Source organism: Carcharodon carcharias, chromosome 12 (assembly GCF_017639515.1).
Source record: "Carcharodon carcharias isolate sCarCar2 chromosome 12, sCarCar2.pri, whole genome shotgun sequence".
NCBI classification, from domain to species: Eukaryota; Metazoa; Chordata; class Chondrichthyes; order Lamniformes; family Lamnidae; genus Carcharodon; species Carcharodon carcharias.
This window is the reverse complement of record NC_054478.1, coordinates 124861079-124885203: the sequence shown is the minus strand read 5'-3', so window position 1 is coordinate 124885203 and position 24125 is coordinate 124861079. Positions and strand designations below refer to the sequence as shown.

General features: G+C 41.4%; 2 protein-coding genes across 3 annotated transcripts in view; both read right to left on the bottom strand.

Annotated features, from left to right (window-relative positions):
* The window catches only part of bmpr2b (bone morphogenetic protein receptor, type II b (serine/threonine kinase)), a 333412-nt gene that overhangs the window by 223343 nt on the left and 85944 nt on the right, over positions 1–24125 (bottom strand). The gene's annotated exons all lie outside the window — the stretch shown is intronic.
* On the bottom strand, positions 13161–13360 carry bbip1 (BBSome interacting protein 1). The gene is given in 2 exon segments (XM_041200908.1): positions 13161–13234; positions 13237–13360. Coding segments are annotated over 2 exon segments (198 nt in total).

The following is a 24125-nucleotide window of genomic DNA, read 5'->3' as shown; positions in this document are numbered from 1 at the left end:
AGTGTTTCCAAAATAGCTGCTCTCTCATACTTAAAGCTTCTTGCTTTCAATTTAACTTCTTTCTTAATCACTATAGGCAAGCTTGACACACAGCACAGATAACATTCAACACACAGAATCAAACACTGAACAATTGGAAAATTGAATACTACAAGAATCTCAGGCCAACAGTGACAAACCCAGGGGTTCATACTTAATCTCAGTGAGGGCACAGCTCTCAGTCTTTCACTCTGTGTTGTTATTTCAAAGCCAGAGGCGTGCTGGTAGATAAAGAGAAGTTTTCACAGCAGATCTGTGGAAAGTTAAGAACAGTCTTGACGATATGCAGCATCAGCCATTTTGTTGCCAAGCAACAGCTCAATCTTTAATATGTCCACACATTCAGGTGTTGTTACAAAAGCACAGCACAAGGGCCTGTGAACTTCATTCTAAAGGATAATTCAAATCAGTGCGTGCAAACAATGCTCGCTCTCACCAACCATTAAATGGACCTGAGGATATTCAGACCAAGGAGATTTCTTACAAAGCACTTTGCTGAGGAGAGATATCAAATAATCACAGTTTCAGCGTAGCAGAGTTGAACAATATTGAAGCAACAATTTTTTAAAGCTGAATTATAAGATCCCAGAAAGCCAAAGAACTAACTCAGTCAGCAACAGAATCTGTGACTGACTAATAATGATGGATGCAATCTGCCAACACCCATGGAATTGAGGACATCCAGCTGATTGAAGGCCGTCTTGTCTTGATCACAATATCCCAGTATATCATTAAGATAAAAGCAAAAAAACTGCGGATGCTGGAAATCCAAAACAAAAACAAAAATACCTGGAAAAGCTCAGCAGGTCTGACAGCATCTGTGGAGAGGAACACAGTTGACGTTTCAAGTCCGAATGACCCTGCAACAGAACTAAGTAAAAATAGAAGAGAGGTGAAATATAAGCTGGTTTAAAGGGGGGTGGGACAAGTAGAGCTGGATAGAGGGCCAGTGATAGGTGGAGATAACCAAAAGATGTCACAGACAAAAGGACAAAGAGGTGTTGAAGGTGGTGATATTACCAAATATTATCAACCGTGTCCAGCCCATCTCCCGTGCTTCTGCCCTCACACATTCCTCTCCCTCCCAGAAACATGATAGGGTCCCCCTTGTCCTCACTTATCACCCCACCAGCCTCCGCATTCGAAGGATCATCCTTTGCCATTTCCGCCAACTCCAGCATGATGCCACCACCAAACACATCTTCCCTTCACCCGCCAACCGCCCCCCCTGCCCCCAGCAGCATTCCGGAGGGATTGTTCCTTCCGGGACACCTTGGTCCACTCCTCCATCACCCCCTACACTTCAACCCCCTCCCACGGCACCTTCCCATGCAACCACAGAAGGTGCAACACCTGCCCCTTTACTTCCCCTCTTCTCACTGTCCAAGGGCCCAAACACTCCTTTTAAGTGAAGCAGCATTTCACTTGCACTTCCCTCCATTTAGTCTACTGCATTCGTTGCTCCCAATGCGGTTTCCTCTACGTTGGAGAGACCAAACGCAGACTGGGTGACCGCTTTGCAGAACACCTTCGGTCTGTCCGCAAGCATTACCCAGACCTCCCTGTCGCTTGCCATTTCAACACTCCACCCTGCTCTTATGCCCACATGTCTGTCCTTGGCCTGCTGCATTGTTCCAGTGAAGCTCAACGCAAACTGAAGGAATAGCACCTCATCTTCCGACTAGGCACTTTACAGCCTTCCAAACTGAATATTGAGTTCAACAATTTTAGATCATGAACTGTCTCCTCCATCTCCACCCCCTTTCCGATACCCCTTTTTTTTCCCAATAATTTATATAGATTTTTCTTTTCCCACCTATTTCCATTATTTTTAAATGTATTTCCATCCATTGTTTTATCTTTACCTTTTAGGCTTTTTTGATTCCTTCACCCCACCCCACCCCCACTAGGGCTATCTGTACCTTGCTTGTCCTGATTTCAATCCTTAATTAGCACATTCCTTAGATAATATCACCACCTTCAACACCTCTTTATTCTTTTGTCTGTGACATCTTTTGGTTATCTCCACCTATCACTGGCTCTCTATCCAGCTCTACTTGTCCCACCTCACCCCCCACCCACCCAGCCCCCCCACCCCTTAAACCAGCTTATATTTCACCTCTCTTCTATTTTTATTTAGTTCTATTGAAGGGTCATTCGGACTCAAAATGTTAACTGTGTTCTTCTCTGCAGATGCTGCCAGACCTGCTATGTTTTTCCAGGTATTTTTGATTTTGTCCCATTATGCCACCCCTAGTTCCCAGGACAAATGACAATATGATTACAGAAAAAGTTGGGAAAACTCAGCAGGTCTCCTTCTTGAGTGCCATAGAAGTACATCGCTGCCTCAAATCTAATCAGGGGACCCAGGTAGTTTATATACAGAACAAGATATCTGGGAGCGTGTTACAGGGTGGAATCTAAGCAAGTTTGGGTGATTTGTATATAGAATAATGGATACACAAGGATGAATTACAGACTGGAATCCAATCAAAGGGTTTGGATAATTTTGTCTATCAAGTCATGAACTGCCACTGGAGCTGGAGTTCTACAGTGACTCAGCACAACGCCATGCTTGAAAATTCAAACATTTATCAACCAGTGACCTTCCCCAAATAATTTATCCAAAAGATGCTGTTTCCTGTGACTTGTTCCCAAGATAGACAAACCTTCTTTTAAAAAATATAACCTAAAAACTGCATCCCAATATACCATGCCAAAATATCCCGGTATAGCAATAAGAATACCATTAACTGGATAAAAGAATTCCTACAGAGATACACTGTGAGGAAGAACATCACATTACATTGCTACAGCATCTACTCCTGCCAAAACCTGCTGTTCCTATAGGCTGCATCACAAGGTGCTGTGCACCTATAGGACAAGCTTCACTCTCTTGTCCCTTATGTGCAATCTTCACTTCTTGGCAACAGTTAATAGGAAGCAACAGAATCAACTTGAGCAATAAGTTGCCTGGGAGTCCTCAAAGTTGATTCTGGACCCCATGAAGTCTCATGGCATCAAGTCAAACATGGGCAAGGGAACCTCCTTCAGATTACCACATACCGCACCACCACCACTACCCCACCCATTCCCCCCGCCACCCCCATGCTCAGCTGATGAATCAGTACTGCTCCATGTTGAACATCACTTGGAGGAAGCACTGAGGGTGGCACGGGTGCAGAATGTGGGAGTCTTCAATGTCCATCACCAAGAATGGTTTGGTACCACCACTATTGACCAAGATGGCCGAGCCCTAAAGGACATAGCTGCTAGACTGGGTGTGTGGCAGGTGGTGAAGGAACCAACAAGAGGGAAAAACATATTTGACCTCATCCTCATTAACCTGCCTGCCACTGATGCATCTGTCCATGACAGTATCGGTAGGGGTGACCACCACACAGTCCTTGTGGGGATGAAGTCCCATCTTCACATTGAGGATACTCTCCATCGGGTTTTGTGGCACTACCACTGTGCTAAATGGGGTAGATTTCAAAGACTGGGCAACCATGAGGCGCTGTGGGCCATCAGTAGCAGCAGAATTGTACTCAAGCACTATCTGTAACCTGACGGCTCGGCATATCCCCCCCACCACCACCATTACCACCAAGCCAGGGGATCAACCCTGATTCAATGAAGAGGGCAGAAGGGCATGCCAAGAGCAGCAACAAGCATACCTAAAAATGAGGTGTCAACCTGGTGAAGCTAAAACACAGGGCTACTTGCATGCCAAACAGCATAAGCAGCAAGTGATACAAACGTACGAATTAGGAGGAGTTGCCACTTGGTCCCTCGAGCTGCTCCGCCATTCAATAAGGTCATGGCTGATCTGCATGTAACCTCAATCCTGCCTCAATCCTACATTCCTGCCTACCCCCAAAAACTTTTCACCCCCTTGTTAATCAAGAATCTATCTAGCTTGGCCTTAAAAATATTCAAAGGTTCTGTTTCCAACACCTTTTGAGGAAGAGTTCCGAAGACTCACAACCCTCAGAGAAAAAATTTCTTCTCATCCCTGTCTTAAATGAGCAACCCCTTATTTTTAAACAGTGGCTCCTAGTTCTAGATTCTCTCACACAAGGAAACATCCTCTCCACATCCACCCTGTCAAGACCCCTTGGGCTCTTAAAGGTTTCAAATAAGTCACCTCTTACTCTTCTAAATTCCAGTGGATAGAAGCCTAACCCATCCAGCCTTTCCTCACAAGACAACCCACCCATTCCGGTATTAGGCTAGTAAACCTTCTCTGAACTGCTTCTAACACATTTACATCTTTCTCTAAATAAGGAGAGCAGCACTGTACATAATAGTCCAGATGTTATCTCACCAACTGAAGCATAACCTTCTTGTAATCAATTCCCCTCACAATAAATAATAACATTCTATTAACTTTCCTAATTACCTGCTCTACCTGCATACTAACCTTTTGTGATTCATGCACTAGAACATCCTGATCCCTCTGAATCTCAGGGCGCTGCATTTAGATAATAAGCTTCTTTTTTTATTCTTCCTGCCAAAATGAACAATTTCACATTTGCCCATATTATACTCCATTTGTCAGATCTTTGCCCACTCAATTAACCTATGTCACTCTGTAGCCTCCTTACACCCTCTTCACAATTTCGTTTCCTACCTATCTTTGTGTCATCAGCAAATTTAGCCACCATTCCTTTGGTCCCTTCATCCAAGTCATTTACATAAATTGTAAAAATCAAAGATCTAAGCTCTGCAGTCCTGCCACATCCAGTTGTGAAAGGTGGTGCACAATTAACCAACTCACTGGAGCAGGAGTTTTCACAAATATCCCCACCCTCAATGATGGGGGAGCTCAGCACATCAGTGCAAAAGATAAGGCTGAAGCATTTGCAACAATCTTCAGCCAGAAGTGCCAAGTGGATGATCTATCTGGCCTCATCCGGAGGTTCCCAGTATCACAGATGCCAGTCATCAGCCAATTCGATTCACTCCTTGTGATATCAAGAAATGACTGAAGGCACTGGATACTGCAAAGGCTATACACCCTGACAACATTCCAGCAATAGTACTGAATACTTGTGCTCCAGAACTTGCTGCACCCCTAGCCAAATTGTTCCAGTACAGCTACAATACTGACATCTACCTGGCAATGTGGAAAATTGCCCAGGTATGTCCTGTACATGAAAAGCAGGACAATTTCAACAAAGCCAATTACCGCCCCATCAGTCTACTCTCCATCATCAGTAAAGTGATAGAAGAGGTCATCAACAGTGCTATCAAGTGACACCTGCTTAGTAATAATCTGCTCACAGACGCTCAATTTGGGTTCTGCCACTCAGCTCCTGAACTTCTTACAGACTTGGTTCAAACATGGACAAAAGAGCTGAACTCCAGAAGTGAGGTGAGAGTGACTGCCTTTGACATCAAGGCAACATTTGACCGAGTGTAGCATCAAGGAGCCTAAGCAAAACTGGAATCAATGGGAATCAGGGGGAAAACTCTCCGCTGATTGGAGTCATACCTAGCACAAAGGAAGATGGTTGTGGTTGTTGGGAGGTCAATCCTCTCAGTTCCAGGACATCACTGCAGGAGTTCCACAGGATAAGGTCCTAGGCCCAACCATCTTCAGCTGCTTCATCAATGACCTTCCAGCTTAAGGTCAGATGTGGGGATGTTCGCTGATGATTGCACAATGTTTAGCACCATTCACGACTCAGATACTGAAACAATCCATGTCCAAATGCAGCAAGACATGGACAATATCCAGGCTCGGGCTGAAAGTGGCAAGTATCACGTGAGCCACAACAAGTGCCAGGCAATGACCATCTCCAACAAGAGAGAACCTAACCACCGCCCCCTTGACATTCAGTGGCATTATCATTGCTGAATCTCCCACTATCAACAAACCTGGGGTTACCATTGATCAGAAACTGAACTGGACTAGCCATATAAATACTGTGGTTATAGGAGCACATCAGCAACTAGGAATCCTGCGGCGAGTAACTCACCTCCTGACTCCCCAAAGCCTGTCCACCATCTTAAGGCACAAGTCAGGAGTGTGATGGAATACTTTCCACAAGGGCAATTAGGGATGGGTAATAAATGCTGGCCTAGCCAGCAACACCCACATCGCATAAATGAATTAAAATACACTACCTGTTATGCATAATACAGAGCAAATAAGGGTTGACAGAGATGGAAGGCATCACAAGAAAGTTGTGAATTGATTGGTGAGTATTGCTGGTTAGGGACTTAGTCTAAACAACTGGCAGATTAAAAAACTTTAAAAATATTAAATATTAATAACAAGTAACAAATGAGCAGCTGGTGAGTCTTAGCTTTCTTTTTTTAAAGTACGGTTTATTGCTACTAGTAAGGCGTATTAAGTATTAGTAGGGTTTATCAGTATTAGTAAGATTTATTAGTATCAGGAAGGTTCATTAATAGTGGTAACTCAATAGCCTGCTCCCTCTTTCTCCCCATACCCTTTAATCTCTTTTGTCCCAAGAGCTATATCTAACTCCTTCTTGAAAGCATACAATGTTTTGGTCTCAGCTACTTCCTGTAGTAACGAATTCCACAGGCTCACCACTCTCTGGGTGAAGAAATTTCTCATCTCAGTCCTAAATGGTCTACCCCATACCCTCAGACTGTGACCCCCGGTTCTGGACTCCCCCACCAGCGGGAACATCCTTCCTGCATCCACCCTGTCTTGTCCTATTACAATTTTATAGGTTTCTATGAGATCCCCCCCTCATTCTTCTGAATTCCAGTGAACATAATCCTAATCGACTCAATCTCTCCTCATATGTCAGTCCCCCCATCCCAGGAATCAGTCGGATAAACATTCGCTGCACTCCCTCTATAGCAAATACATCCTTCCTCAGATAAGGAGACCACAACTGCACAAAATATTCCAGGTGTGGTCTCACCAAGGCCCTGTACAATTGCAGCAAGACATCCCTGTTCCTGTACTCAAATCCTCTTGCTATGAAGACCAACATACCATTTGCCTTCTTTACCACCTGCTGCACCTACATGCTTACCTTCAGCGACTGGTGTACAAGGACACCCAGGTCTCATTGCACATTCCCCTCTCTCAATTTATAGCCATTCAGATGATAATCTGCCTTCCTGTTTTTGCTACCAAAATGGATAACCTCACATTTATCCACATTATACTGCATCTGCCATGCATTTGCCCATTCACTCAGCTTGTCCAAATCACATTGAAGCATCTTTGCATCCTCCTCACAGCTCACCCTCCCACCCAGCTTTGTGTCATCTGCAAATTTGGAGATATTACATTTAATTCCCTCATCTAAATCATAAATCCAGGCCAATCATTTTAATTTCAGTGGTGGGGAAGCTTCTAGAAACAATAATTCAGGATAAAATTAACAGTCACATGGGCCAGCACAGATGTGTTAAGGGTATACCGTGATTAACTAACTTGCTTGACATCTTTGATGAGCTGAGAGGGCTGACAAGAGCAATGCTGTTGATGTGGTTTACACGGATTTCCAAAAGGCAATTGATACAGTGTCACACAACAGACTTTTTGAGCAAGTTATAGCACATGGAATAAAAGGGGCAGTAGCATACAGTAGGATACAAAATTGGTTGGATATCAAGGAAACAGAGAAAAGTGGTTAATGGATGTTTTTCAGGCAGGAGGAAGGTTTGTAGTGGAGTCCCCCAGGGTCAATGTTGGGACCCTTGCTCTTCCAAATGTATTAATGATCTAGACCTTGGTGTACAGCGCACAATTTCAAAATTTGCAGATGATACAAAACTTGGGAGCTTTGTGGACTGTGAGGTGAATAGTGGAGAACTTCAAAAGGACATAAACAAGTTGGTGGAATGGGCTGACAAGTGGCAGATGAAGTTCAATGTGGAGAAATGTGCAGTGATTCATCTTGGTAGGAAGAACATGGAGAGAAAATATAGGATACAACGAAAAAGGGGATGGGGGAGCAGACGTACCTAGGTTTATATGTGCATGTTATTGAAAGTGCAGGACAGGTTAAGAGAGTGGTTAATAAAGCATACTAGGCTTTATTAATAAGGGCATAGAGTTCAAGAAGCAAGGAGGTTATGCTGAATTTGTATGTGACATTCATTCGGCCTCAGCGGGAGTAAAGCCTCCAGTTCTGGACGCGCACTTTAAGAAAGATATGAAGGCATTGGAGAGAATATAGAAAAGATTCATGAGAGTAGTTCCAGGGATGAGGAACTTCAGTTATGAGAATTAATTGGAGAAGTTGGGGCTTGTTTTCTTTGGAGAAGAAAGCTGAGAGGAGATTTGATAGAGATGTTCAAAATCATGAGGGGTCTGGACAGGATTGATAGGGAGAAATTGTTCTCACTTGTGAAGTGATTCAGAACAAGAGGACACAGGTTTAAAGTAATTGGCAAAAGAAGCAAAAGCTATATGAGGAAAAAATTTTTCACACAGCAAGTGATTAAGGTCTGGAATGCGTTGCCCAAGAGTGTGGTGGAGGCAGGTTCAATCAAGGCCTTCAAAAAGGAATTAAACTGTTATTTCAAAAGAAAGGATGTGCAGGGTTACAAGAGAAGGCAGGGTAACGTTACTACATGAATTGCTCATTCAGTACAAACATGATGGGCAGAATAGTCGCCTCCTGTACTGTAATAATTGTGATCTTCTGAAGTGATTCTCAGGTTCTGATGACCTGTAAAACCACGCTTACCTCACTTTCATAGATTGCAATACCATCAGAACCCTTTGACTCAACTAGATCTTTGTATCGATTATCCTAGATTTCTTATTGAGTAATTAAGGTAATGGTTGAAGATAAGAAGTAGGGGTTAAAGAGAGCCCTAATGAGTAAATTCTACAACCTATTGCAGCACCACTCCACACTGATGAAATGTTCCATATGTGATGATCCAGCCTATAACTCAACACCAATGTTTTTTGTTAATCTATAGACACATTTATCTCTCACTTATTCCAGGGTACCAATTATTTTAAACATAAACTTTCTCAACCACCCCCACCCCCAATTAGATTTCAACCTATAAGTATGCAAGGGAAATTTCGACTCTTGATTATCTGGTGACCTTGCTTCCAAATATACGCATTTTCTCAACTTTATCTCTGAATGCAGATAATGCTATCAAAACCATATTTATTTGACATCCCTAGTTTTTCTGAGATAAGCCTTTAAGCAGCTGCAGTCCTTGTGGTGTGGTGTGGGGATTGTTTGTACAACTTGTAGGGTGCTAGACCTTTTCAGATGGCATTCAGTCATCCACAAATTATGGGACTGGTGTTACGTGTAAGCCAGGCCAGGTTGGGGTGACAGGTTCCCTTGCCCAAAGGACATTAGTTGGGTTCTTAAAACAAATCAGTACCTTTGATGATCATTTTCCCTGGTGACATCCCACAAATTACCAGACTTAATCAAATTCATTAATTTGACTCCTCTGAGATGGTAGTCCAGAATTAGAACCACCATGTTCTATAGATATAGAGTGAGGACTGCGATACCTTCCACAGTCAAATGCCTGCATTCACATTTCTGGGCTTGTGTGAAAATAGATACTTTTGCAGGGCATCAGCAAGGAGAGTAAATTGGAGCAGAAAAGTAAACAGCCACACAACACACACGCAGCCATTAATTGGTTCTATGTATAGACAGAGTGGATGAGAAGCAAAGTAAATGGTTATGCTTACTGCACTGTTAAGACACTGTGCTCTGCAATCCAATCGCTATCTTTCTAAACTCCCAATGATAGAATTACAATACATTCAGAGACAATGTAATAAATGACATGGAGGTTGGGGAGGAGGGAGGTAGATTTACTGGCTAATGCTATCGTTCTGCAATTTTCCATGTTCTGAAAATGCTTGCAGCCATTGTGGCTTAGTTTTTTTTCTATGTTTTTGTTGCTTATTTATATTCAATCAATGGTAGCTGTTGTAGGGCAGTATAACCTTCTTGGCAATATAAACAGCATCCTTATCATAAGCCTCAATTACACTTCATTGCTGGTTAATTGAAGTTCAGGGACTCACAAGTGTTTGCTTATCATTCTGGCACCAAATAATCACTGCGCTCTTCAGCTACGACCACTCTGAAGGTTAGGATGCTCAATGCAGTCCAGATAAGCACAGCTCCTCAGCACAAACTGAACCCAACCCGAGTCAATCTTCCTGCAGAGCATAAAATTTCAGTACCAAGGAGTCTAAAGTACGATAAACAAAGCTGCTACAGTACTATGAGGATTCACTGAAGTGTCTAGTAACAACAGCACAGTATCTGTCCAAGGTATGCTGCGTGAATACCCACAGTGATTTTTTAAATTTAAGTTGCCAGCAATGTGTAATAGCGGAATTCATATACTGCACTAATCGTATTCTTTAAGCTATCGAGGAGGCATGGATCTTGGATCAACAGCAGCACATATCAAAAAATCATGGAACAAAAACATAAAATGCTGGAAAAACTCAGCAGGTTCTGTGGAGAGAAAACAGCACCTGTGGAGAGAAAAAAAAAGTTAACGTTTCGAGTCCGTATGACTCTTCTTCAGAGCTAAAGAGAAGTAAAGATGTGATGAAATTCATACGGTTTAAGGGGGTGGAGAGGGTGAAGCTGGATAGAAGGCCAGTGATAGGTGGAGGCAAAGGAGAGATTGCCAGAGACGTTATGGACAAAAGGGTGTTAATGATAGTGGCACTGTCTAGAGGAGATGCTGATGGTGGCATTAAGGTCAGAAAGCAGAATGTGATATAATATCAGGACAAGGGTAAGCACTCTGGAAAAAACAACATGAACAAGTGACAGATAGCCTTTGTGGGGGTGAGGTGGGAGGGAGGGGACAGTGGTGGGAAAATTTTTTTTTAAAAATAGGATATAAGATGAGGATAAAATAATGAAGAATAAAAATTAAAATAAGTAAAAATGAAAGTAAGTGGATAAAAAAATAAAAGTGAAAATGAATATTGAAAAAAAGGGGGTGAGGATGGAGGAGAGAGTTCATGGTCTGAAGCTGTTGAACTCAATGTTAAGTCCAGAAGGCTGTAAAGTGCCTATCGGAAGATGAGGTGCTGTTCCTCTAGTTTGCGCTGGGATTCACTGGAACAGTGCTGCAGGCCAAGGGCGGACATCTGGGCATGAGAGCAGGTTGGGGTGTTGAAATGGCAAACGACAGGAAGGTCTGGGTCATGCTTGCGACAGACTGAAGGTACTACACAAAGCGATCACCCAGTCTGCGTTTGGTCTCTCCAATGTAGAGGAGGTCGCATTGGGAGCGGCGAATGCAACAGACAAAATTGAAGGAGGTGTAAGTGAAGCGCTGCTTTACCTGAAAGCAGTGTTTGAACCCTTGAACGGTGAGGAAGGAGGTGGTAAAGGAGCAGGTGTTGCACCCTCTGCGATTGCATGGGAAGGTACCGTGGGACGGGGGGGGTGAGGTGTTGGGGGTGATGGAGGAAAAATTTTTGTAAAAAATTCTCACCTCACACCACCCCCACAAGGGCCACTTGTTCATGTTGTTCTTTCCAGAGTGCTTACCCTTGCCCTGCTATTATCACATTCTGCTTTCTGACCTTAATGCTACCATCAGCACCTCCTCTAGCCACTATCATTAACACCCCTTTGTCCTTTTGTCTATGACATCTCTGGCAATCTCTCCTTTGCCTCCACCTATCACTGGCCTTCTAAACCAGCTTCACCTGCTCCACTCCCCTTAAACAGTATAAATTTCATCACATCTTTACTTCTCTTTAGCTCTGAAGAGGAGTCATACGGACTCAAAACATTAACTGTTATTTTCTCTCCACAAATGCTGTTAGACCTGCTGAGTTTTTCCAGCATTTTCTGTTTTTGTTTCAGATTTCCGGCGTCCGCAGTATTTTACTTTTATCATAAAATCATGGGTTGCCATGTCCGTTATTTTCTGGCCATCTGAAGTCATATAGACAGAAAGAGAGTCAACCAAGATTTACGGAGACACCTTCCCTGTTGCGAGCATAGATTTGGAAAATCACCTCCTAGAATGTGTATCTCACAAAAATGAGCCACAAACCACAAGACAAAACGCAAGCAACTATCCAGCTCAAATGTACAACAGCAAATGCATGATCTGAAAGTCCAATGTAATTCCTGCATCCATTCTCCCACTTAACATAAATTATGCAAAACGAGGCAAGAGAAAAGAAAGGCACCTGACTCTGCTCTGCTCTTTGGTGGCCCAGCACTCGCAATGTTGTTCTGGGGAGGAGACAGACAAGTGATTGGGAATACTGTACAATTTGTTTTTAATTTGAAAAGAAATTTCATACAACATGCCCCAAAATTCTACAGGCCCTTTTGATGGAACAGTAGTTCAGCGGAGAGGAGGGGGTCAATTAGCCATGTTTTCACACTCTCAATCACTATCCAGTGAACGAACAGCCAGGTTAGATCTGCATGTGTAATATATTGACTGAGAATAGCATCAGGCTCAGCTGTCATGCCCTCCACAGACAAAGCTCGCGATCTAGTCACGTATAAAGAACAGGCAGTTGGCCAACGCTACAGCATCTATGGAACAGTACCCCTAGCATGAGTCTGAGTCTTTAAGGAGAGGAAAAGCAAAAATGAAGCAGAGGATGAATAAAAAGCGTACAATGACACTGTATACTTGAGTAAATGACCAGCCCATAGAAGTGCTGGTATTGCAGGCATTGGCGTGTGTTCCGCAATCAATAAGACAAATAGAAGCTGCAACATCAGTCTCCTCAATGTACAGTAATTGCTAACACAACAGTCCGTCAAGGTTGCCTGATGAGGTAGAGTGATTTATTGGTCTTCACTCTGTTAAGCTAGCGTTCTTGATTTGTCATCTTCCGAATTTCTCTCAGGATTGCACGATCATTGTGATGCTTTATCAGCAGTTTTTACTGAAGATGTGCAATTATATTCTGGGTCAGCCTCACAGGAGATGGGGAGAGATTCTGTCTTGAGGTACATAACAGTTCCCCATTACGACATCATTGTTCTTACACCTATTTTTTCAACATGAAGTTCACAATACTGATAAAATTGATGATGGCATGGTATCATTACAACTTGGAATGTAATTGTGACAGGTTTTGTGGATACAATCAATCTAGTGAGATTGGGGAAATTATCTTATTTCTGTTCTTTTTGTGCCGATTCCTGTTGCCGAATGGTTTTCTGTGCTTCCCTCTGCATTTTCTCCAATTCTCCAGTGTTACTGATTTAAGTGGCAGCAGCTTTGCTTTGCAGAGCACAATGGCAGAAACACCTTCAAAGGAGAGCTGACTTTGTTTAGGAAGGGATTCATGAAACATGGACTTTACTTCTAGCATTTTTAATGACATTCAAATCGTACCTGTGATGTGCTGAACATCCCGACACTCTGACATTAGCCTGCAGCGTCACTCCGATTAACAAGCAAGTTCCTTAAACGCAATTGAGTGTTCAATCCGGTGATAATGAAAATGTTACAAATTCATGCAAACACACATAGGCCCTATTTACTTAGAATATACAGCATAGGAACAGACCATTCAGTTCAACTAAACAGTGATACTGTTTATATTCCATAAGTTTCCTCCCATTCAATCTGCCTCATCTCATTTATAAGGTACATTAGATCTTATTTTGAAAATGAACTTTGTATCAAGTTGAAGTAACAATAGGAAGGTTGAAGAACTGTGTCTACCACCTTTAATTGTGTATTTTTGATCCAATCTAATTTGTATACCTTTTACAAATAATTTACTTCCATGATGAATTGTAGAGAGCAAACATTTCTATAGAGTAATTTATTTTGACCACCCAGTAGTTAGATGATATTATAGAATTTACAAGAAAAAAAGACCCAGCACCTGTATCTTAAAGGGGAGAAGTCTATTTCAGAACCAATTCCCTGCCCTTTCCCAGTATTTTAATATATTCTTCATTTTCAATTTCTCAACCAATTCACTTTGAAGTGACTGAATAGCCTCTTTTGGCTCTCTCTCTTCAGGTACCATGTCCTAAGAGTGCTTTTGATCTCAGATTTTACTAGTACCTTTCATTGATAGTGTGACTTGTCCAAGATATCTTCATTATTTGCCTCAAAAGCCACAACTCTACAGCTGAAAGTCCAACACTCGCTTCAGTATGTCAAGATTGGTGTGATGTAGCATTCCAGGATTCTCAGCTTTGTTTTCATAGCTAATTTTGAGTTGATCATAATCCTTTTCATTTGTCAGAATGCACCATGACCATTCAAATCCTTTGTCTTATTTCTTGGTTGCACTTTCATCCGATGTTAACATACTTACTAGGAAACAAAATTTTGCCTACCTCTATGATCTTTTCATTCTTCACTGTGATCTTACATTCTGTTTTTCTTTTTGAACACTACTGGACATTTTGTTTTCTTACAATTTATGCTCAGCCTATTTTTTCTCACTTTCACTCACTGCTCTATCCAAAATCTTTTGCAATTTTTCTTTAGAATTGGCAATAAGAACGGTGTCATTGGCATATTTAATATTATTAAAATTGTGACCACCAACATAAAGGTAGCGTTGCTCATTCCTCTATCTTCTACAAAGCCACATTGAAGAGCTGAAATGTCCCCTTATGGTAAAGCACATAAAATATTCATATAAAATACATGTTCTGCTAACCCAATGTGTGAAAATATTCTTTTTAATTTCTCCCATCATCTTGTAATAATCCACATTCAGGGTCCCCTTGTAAGTCAATTGCAAGGGAAAACAATCTTCCAACTTTTACCCTCTCAAAATTTCTCCTGTGCTGTTTAGCCTGTTTTGTTCTAGTAAATTGGTGATATAATTGTAGCGAACATCATGGACCCTTTCAACATCCTTCCAATAATAGGCTTGCCAGAACTTGTAAAGTCAGGGTATCAGCCTTGCATCAGTCGGTAGCAATTTTGCCAGAGACTAAGTTTAAGCCGCACTCCAGACACTTATACCTCCAGACGGATGCCACCGAGAAGTACTGAGGGAGTGCAACGCTATTAGAGGGGATGTCTTTCAAATGAGACATTAAAAATAAGGCCCCATCTACTCCCTCAGGGGAATGTAAAAGATCCCATGGCATTATTCAAAGAACAGCAAGGGAATGCTCCCTGGTCTGTGCCCTAGCCAACATTCACCCTCCAGCAAACATGTAAAACAAATTGTCATTTATTTCATTGCCGCTAATGAGAGCTTAGTAAAACCAAACTGAGTTAACAATTGTGATCACACCTCAAAAGCACATATGGGAACATATGAATTAGGAGCAGCAGTTGGCCATTCACCTCTCGAGCCTGCTCCGTCATTCAATAAGATCACGGCTGATCTAATTGTGTCCTCGGCTTCACTTTCCTTCCTACCCCCAAACCCTTTGACTCCCTTGTGAATCAAAAATCTTATCTAATTCAGTCTTAAAAATATTCAATGACCTGCCTCCACCATTCTCTGGGGAAGAAATTTCCAAAGACTCAAGACACTCTAAGGGGAAGGATTTTTCCTCATATCTGTCTTAAATGGGAGATCCTTTATTTTTAAACTATGTACCTTAGTTGTAGTCTCTCGCAGAAGAGAAAACATACTTTCAGCATCCACCTTCTCAAGTACCCTAAGGATCTTGTATGTTTCAATAAGATTGTCTCTCATTCTTCTAAACTGCAGTGGAGACAGGCCCAACCTGTCCAACGTTTCCTCATAGGATAACTCCCTCATCCCAGGAATCAGTCGAGTAAACTTTATATGAACAGCTTCTAATGCATTTATGTCCTTTCTTAATTAAGAATACAAAACTGTACACAAATATTCTGGATGTAGTATCACCAACATCCTGTACAACTGTAGCAAACACCCCTACTTAGATATCCCCTTGCAATGAATGGCAACATTCCATTTGCCTTCCTAATCATTTGCTGTAGATGCATACTAACTTTTTGTGATTCATGTACCTGGACACTCAGATTCTGCTGTACCTCAGAGTTCTGTAACCTCTCCCTATTTAAGTAATATGCTGCTTTTTTATTCTTCCTGCCAAAGTGGACGAATTCACGTCTTCCCACAGTATACCCCACCTGCCAAATTTTTGTCCACTCACTTAACCTATCTATATCCCTTTGCAGACTCCTTATGTCCTCTTCACAAATTACTGTCCTACTATCTTTGTGTCATCAGCAAACTTAACAACCATACATTCGGCCCCGTCATTCAAGTCATTATATAGATTGTAAATGGCTGAGGACCCAGCCATGATCCCTATGTCATTCCACTGATTACATTTTGCCAACCCAAAAATGATCCATTTATGCCTACACTCTATTTCCTGTTAGCTAACCAATCCTCAATCCATGCTAATATGTTATCCCCTATGCCATGAGCTCTTATTTTGCGTAGTAATCTTTGATATGGCACCTTGTCAATTGCCTTCTGGAAATCTAAGTACATGACATCCACAGGTTCCGCTTTATCCACATTGCTTGTTACTTCCTCAAAGAGCTCTAATAAATTATTCAATCACGAGTTCCTTTTCACAAACCATGTTAACTCTGCCTGATTGCACTGAGATTTTCTAAGTGCCCTGCTTCAACCTCCTTAATAATAGAGTCCAGCATTTTCCCTATGACAGATGTTAATATAACTGGCCTGTAGTTTCCTGCTGTCTCTCTCTTTTCTTGAATTGAAGAGTTACATTCACTATTTTCCAATCTGATAGGACCTTTCCAGAATCTAGGGAATTTTGGAAAATTAAAACCAATGCACCTATTTCAGCAGCCATTTCTTTTAAAACCCTAGGATGAAGGCCATCAGGACCTGGGGACTTGTCAGTTTTTAGTTCCAATCATTTTCTCAGTACCCTTTCCCTGGTGAATGTAATTGTTTTAAGCTCTTCCCTCCCTTTCACCCCTTGATGCACACTTGTTTCTGAGATTTTATATATACCCTCTACAGAGAGTACAGATGCAAAATATCTGTTCAATTCATTTGCCATTTCTTCATTTTCTATTATTAATTCTCCAAACTCTCTCTCTGGATGACCAATATTCACTCTTTGCCTTTTTAAATATCTTTACAACCTCTTACTATCTGTTTTTATATTTCTAGCTAGCTTTCTCTCGTCCTCTAATTCTCCCTCCATATTAATCATTTTGTCATTCTTTGCTGTTCTTTATGTTCTGTCTCAACTTCTAACCTCCACTCATCTTTGCAGAATCATACGCTTTTCTTTTCAATTTGATACTATCTTTAACTTCCTTAGTTAGCTGCTGATAGTGTGTCCTTCCCTTACAATCTTTCTTTCTCACTGGAATGTACCTTTTCTGAGTATTCTGAAATATCTCCTTGAATACACTGCCGCTGCATCTTTACTGACCCATCCCTTAACCTAATTTCCCAGTTCACTAGCCAGTTCTGACTTCACACTCTCATAATTTCCCTTACTTAAGTTTAAAACACTAGCCTTAGGTCCACTCTGCTTTCCCTCAAACTGAGTGTGAATTCCACTGCTTCTTTTGCCAATTATTTTAAATCTGTGCTTAAATCTTGTTTCTTCCACCAGTGCGAACAGTTTTTCCCTGTCTATTCTAACCAAACCCTTTATGATTTTGAATATCAAATGTCCTCTCAACCCTCTCTGCTCTTAGGGAAATAGATTGGAAAAGTTGGGACTATCTATATAACTGAAGTTTCTCATCCCTGAAACCATTCTCGTGAATCTTTTCTGCACCCTCTACAATGCCTTCACATCCTTCCTAAAGTGTGGCATTCTGAACTGGGCGCAATACTCCAGTTGAGGCCGATCAGTGTTCTCTATACATCCTCTTTGTTCTTGTACTCTATGTCCTGTCAAGAAAGCCTAGCATACTGTATGCTTTATTAACCAATCTCTCAACCTGTCCTGCCATCTTCAATGACTTATGCACATATACACCTAGGTGCCTCAGCTCCTCCATCCTCTTTAAAATTGTAGCCTTATTTTATATTGTCGCTCCGCTTAATCCCAACAAAATGAATCCTTCACACTTTTTTGAATTGAATTTCATCTGCCACTTCTCCGCCCATTCCACCAACTTGTCTAAGTCCTTTTGAAGTTCTACACTATCCTCCTCAATGCTTCCAAGTTTTGTATCAAACTTTGAAATTATGCGCTGTACACCAAAGTCTCGGTCATTAATATATACCAGGAAAAGCAAGGATCCCAACACTGACTCCTGGGGAACTCCATTACAAACCTTCTCCCAGACCAAAAAACATCCTTTAACCTTCACTCTCAGTTTCCTTTCACCTAGCCAATTTTGTGTCCATGTTGCTACTGTCCCTTTTATTTGTATAAATTTGCTCAAAAGTCTGTAGTGTAATACTTTATCTGATGCTTTTTGGAGGTCCATGTACACCATATCAATAGTATTACTCTCATCAACCCACTCTGTTATCTTTTCAAAAAACTCCAACAAGTCAGTTAAACATGATTTGCCTTTAACAAATTCATTTTTAGTTCTGCTACATTGCAAACACGTGACCCCTGAAAGTGGTGCAGAAAAGGGGCAACAATATTTATCCCCAGTATGAAAGGACAGAGTTACGAGGAGTAATTAAAAAAACTCTAACCTTGGAGAGTTGAACAAGAAGGTATCTATGCTATTAGTGCTGGCTTTCCTTAATTAACCCACATTTGCCCAAGTGACTATTAATTTTGTCCCAAAATTATTGAATATTCAATTCTTGATTACCTCACCCAAATGCATTGGTGGAGGAATTTCACGTAACTATTTTGTGCAACTGTTTTTAAAGCTTTTTATATTGAGTGGCTTTAAGAAAGCTCTGTCAGTAAATGCACTGTTCCACTGAACTGAGGTATAATTACCAAGAACATACCAGTTTCGATCCATGGTTTGTGTGCTGAATGGTGACTATTGGTCTCAACAGTCCTTGGAGACGACAAGGAGAAAAAATATTCCAATGTCCCATCAGATACTCTCATGTCAGTTACAGATTAGAAACAGAACAAAGCTCACTTTACACTATTCCATCAAATACTGCCCATCAAAATTCTATCAAACAGGGCAGTTGGCAACTGGTTTGAAATTGTGTAAAGCTCCCTCAATGAAGGCATGGTGAAACTTAGTCCCAATCTCACAAGATTCTCCCCTACTGAACCTTTATTACACCGTTGCATTTTGCATACAAGCCACCCTGTAAACTCTTTTACCTTAATGCCCCTCAGAAATGGAGAAAGGTTGGCCAAATTCAAGTAAATTTTCAAGTGATAAAGAATGGGTCGAAAAGGGAGAAACAGTGGTATTACTTACGGGTTTTAGTCAAGAAATTGATGCTAAGTTTCTAATCAAGATAACTTGGAATCAGAAACAATGTGAATCGGTCGAATTTGCACATGGAGTGGGGTGTCTGTCAACTATACAGTGCTCTAGTCAAGCCGACCTTAGATATTTTTAGTTCTGCTACATTGCAAACACGTGACCCCTGAAAGTGGTGCAGAAAAGGGGCAACAATATTTATCCCCAGTATGAAAGGACAGAGTTACGAGGAGTAATTCAAAAAAAAACTCTAGCCTTGGAAAGAGTTGAACAAGAAGGTGTCTATGCTATTAAATAGAACAGAAAAGGTTCATCCAGAGCACCATTTAAAGTTCAGAAATGATTGCAGGACAAAGGGATAGCAGAACAAATAGGTAAAAGGGCAAGTGCAGTGTTCTTGTCAGAAAGGACTTCTTTCCACAAATATGAAATGATCTGGACTGGGACCTAATAGAGGTACAAGGAGTGGAGTCATAGAACATAGGTAGCCAAGCGATGGGATTGTATGTTTCTATGAAAAGACAAGCAATGAGGGTCCATTGAATTAAGAACAGAAAGTGCTGCAAAAGCTCAGCAGGTCTGGCAGCATCTGTAGAGAGAGAAACAAAGTTAAAGAGGAATTCTTCACCTCATCAACTCGATCACTTAACAAGTTGCTTGCTTCAATCTCATAAGCATCTTCACAGCTTTTATTTTTAATTACAGTTCCAATGAGTGATCCCAGTACTCAAAAGAGAAATTAACTGTACAGCAACTGTTAGAAATCAGAGCCACAGCATGCATGCTTCCAAAACCCTCCTCCAGACCATAAAAACTCACATGACCTGAGTAACATAGAGGAAGACTTCTGCTTGACATCATATGTTGAATGAATACAGTACAAAGCATTTACATTTCCACCCTGCTGCCAAAGAAAACTGACTTCAGCCCAAATTGTGGTATAGTTTTCAAAAAATTAATGAACATGCAGGGTGTGATCTAAAAGAGGTTCAAAGAGGCACCCTACACAATACCATGGAATTCTTAAGGTCTTGTGTCTCTGTTCTTGACTACACTCATGCAAAGTGATCAGACACTGGAATCCTGGTTAATTTTTACTCTCCCTAACCCAGTGTCATTGGTGTGCTGTATTATTTATATTTTTATGCTACATTGGGTAATGGTCAGAACCAATTTGTCCAGTGCAGTGGAGACAGTGCTAAGTTTGATGGCACTTCCCCATTTCGAGTCCATATTTTCTGGTTTTAAGCCCCACTCCAGGACTTGAACACATAACTAGATGTACATTCCGTTGCATCACTGTGTGACTGCAGCACTATTCAAGGTGCAGTTCTTCAGCTGAGATACTAAATCAAGGCCCTGGCTGCCTGTTTCAATGGTTATGACAAGAAAGTTCCATAGCACTATTAGCAGTGAATTCTCATGTTCTTAGCAGCACGGTTCCCCTGAAGCAACCACAATAAAAGCAGGTTAACTTGTCATTTGTTTCACTGCAACTTATGGGGTCTTGCTGTGTATATAACTGCATAATGATTGGACTTCAAACTAATCCATTCTACATGAAACACTTCAGTATTTTTCAGGAGGACATGATAAGGTGCTTTCAAAAAGACAAGACTTCCTATGAATTTGGAACTATTGGTTGTGCAATTTATTTTCTTGCATTCCTGTGAGGAAGTACAGTATTTGGCTTCCCCATGGCAACTGGCTAGAGTCACTGAGTGAAGTCAGAAGCTCACTATCTGGGGCATTCAAGATGTTGAGCCACACCCCTGCACCCTGTATATTGCAATGCTCCCTCAAAAATGACTCTTAAGCAAATTGGTCCAACAAAGTTGTTGTAACAATACATTAATTGAGATTCTGTGATAATAGTAAACAGTAGTATAAGAACATTAAATTTCAGGGTCTTGGTGACAAAGTGGATTATGACAGTGAGCTTCTGCCCCTGGAATACTGATTCAAATCCAACTTTCTGGTGAGAAGAAAGTCCTTTCTCTCTTACTCCTTAATGGCTCAGCATATGTATTCAATGGGTAGTCAGACTGCAGAGGCCAGGAAATTTCGAGGTCCAGGTGCCAGTCTATGTTGTTAATTGATCTCAGCCAGAGTTGTGCTAGGAGTATTGATCAAAGTAGCCTGGTGTTGGGAAAGTTGTCCAGGGTTCCTGTTCCTGATCCATTACCTGGCAATTCTCACCTATTGCATGGAATCAAAATGAAGACAGGATCAGAAGCAGATTTGATCACTGCCCTCCAGATTGATCACTTAATCAGAGGAAAAGGGGTTCCGGCCCACAATGAACATCAATAAGTTGGTACTAAGGGTTCAGGAGTTTAGGAAAGAAATGATATCACCAATGTTTCTTGAGCCTGTCTCCACGTTTATGTCAAAAGCATAACCTATGAATAAATTACCATTAAATTATTACTCTCACTAAGGACAGCAGAATTGGAATAATGCATGCTCTTTGGGGATACTTTATAGGGTGGACGTCGCTTTACATCTAAACCTACACTATGCTGAATCTAACCGAACAATGGTGGTTGCTGGAAGCATCAGCTGGATTATGGAAAGTATTTCGCTCTCTCCAGTATTGACATACCTCACTTTGATGAGTACAAAATTTACAGGAGAACCTCAATGACTTAGTGGTTGTAGTACTGAATCACAGAGATTGGAAGATCTGAGATTTAATCTCTAGCCTCTGAACTAGCTGTTCTCAGGCACTACAATAGCCCTTCGCAGATTAGAACTATGGGGTAGAAAAACTACTGAGGATTCCTGCTCCTGATCGTGCCCAAGTATTGACACAAGAGTGCTTTTCAGCCCTGATGCCAGTCACCAATATGCTGCTTTGGCTCAAACCTAATAAATGACCACTTGCACAAAATGCCAGTGAGCAACTAGGCCCTGTGGGACTCTATCCTAGGCAACAGTAGCTGCCTTCAAGAGAAGAGGGAGGCAAACCAACTCACAACAAAAGGAAGAAACAAAGCCAATTTCAAGCCCAAACTGCTCTAAAAGCAACAGTTAAGCTTTCAACATGAAATGCAAGTTAATGGCTGCATCAGAAGCTGATCTACTTATTCAGTAAAGGACTGAGTAAACTTATATCTGCAGAAATACAGCGATCAATCCATTGATTACAAACAAGATTACTGCTCTTCCTAGAATAATCCAAAGTATTCCAGTTACTGTTTTCTCCTTTTACTACGAGACAGGGTGTAAAAGGCAACATAATTTCAATAAACTATGGGGATAGAGATCACACAGAAGCCATCACTGGGAGTCGCAGCGCTGTCACTTCACAAATATAATATATAATCATCAGCAATCAGTTGAGGCCAGCAGACAGAGCACCGGACCTATCCACTGAACCTACCAACATCTATCAAAATGCTTGATCTCTCTTCCTGGCATAAGTTATATTGCAAAAGAAAACTCTTATACAACTGCTGTATTATTATTCCATTCTGCTCCTAACTATTAAAAAAATCCAATTTCAAACAAAGAACATTTTTCTTTGCCTCCTCTCCTGAAGAGTCTGACCGTCGCTTAGATAAAACTCAAGCAGCTACTTTTCAAGTGCAATGGAAGGTGTTGATAAGCTGTTTACCGCAAAGCCATCATCATCATGAGATCAGGAGCCAAAACCTTTAGACCTGCAGTACTAAACCTAATCACAGCAAAACCAGTGATTGAACCTATGATCTCAGATGCACTCTCCTGACACAGCAGGGGGACATTTTCCCGTTTCCCACACAGGTATTATGTAGCCTTTCTGAATGAGATTTCAAATATAGTCTTAATTAAGGTAGTGATAGCTTGCCTCGATGGAAATACTCTCATTAACAAGACTCAGCGATAACAACAATTTGTATTAGATAGCACCTTTAACATAGGAAAACATTCACAGGAGCAATATCAAATACAATTTGACACCAAGACACATAAGGGGGAATGTTATTTTATTTAGCAAATGCAATCCCTGAGGCCAAGCGATAGCCTCATTTGTTGAGTTTAAGGTGATTAGTCCGCCACTTAGTCTGTAGAGGGAACACTCCTTAGTAATGTGCAGCATTGTTTGTGTCTTTCCACAAGTGCATAAGGGGTTTATATTGAGGTCCAAGTGGCGGAGCTTGGCTGCACAGAGGCCATGACCTGCCCTGAACCTATTTAGCAAGAACCACTCTCACCATGAAAGGTCAATATCTGCCATTCAACACACTGGGTTTGTCACAAGGAACCTGTTAGTGATTTACTGTGTTTCCCATTCCTTGATCCAGGGGATGTCTGCTGGTAGATCTTGTTCAGGAAGGTTGCTCCATATGGAGTGCCGAGATGTAAGGCAGGCAATATGTTGGCTGAACAGGTCATCGTGAAGCGGTAAGTGAAGTGCAGCACAGATGGTTTCAACCAGCTTGTGGGTCTTCATCAGTCGGTGGATGTGTGGCAGAGTGATGTTTACAACAACAGGAAGCCAGGGGAGGGGTGTTGTGTAGAGAGTTCTAGTTATGATGGGTATTGTTCAATTCAAGTGAGCATCAACAAAGAAACATAGAAAATAGGAGCAAGAGTAGGTCATTTTGCCCGTTGAACCTTCGTCACCATTCAATATGGTCATGGCTGGTCCTCTATCTCAATGCCATACTCCCACTCTCTCCCCATACCCCTTAACACCTTTAGAGTCTAGAAATCTATCTATTCCTTAAATATATTCAGTAACTTGGCTTCCACAGCCTGTGGTAGAGAATTCCACAGGTTCACCACTCTCTGAGTGAAGAAGTTTC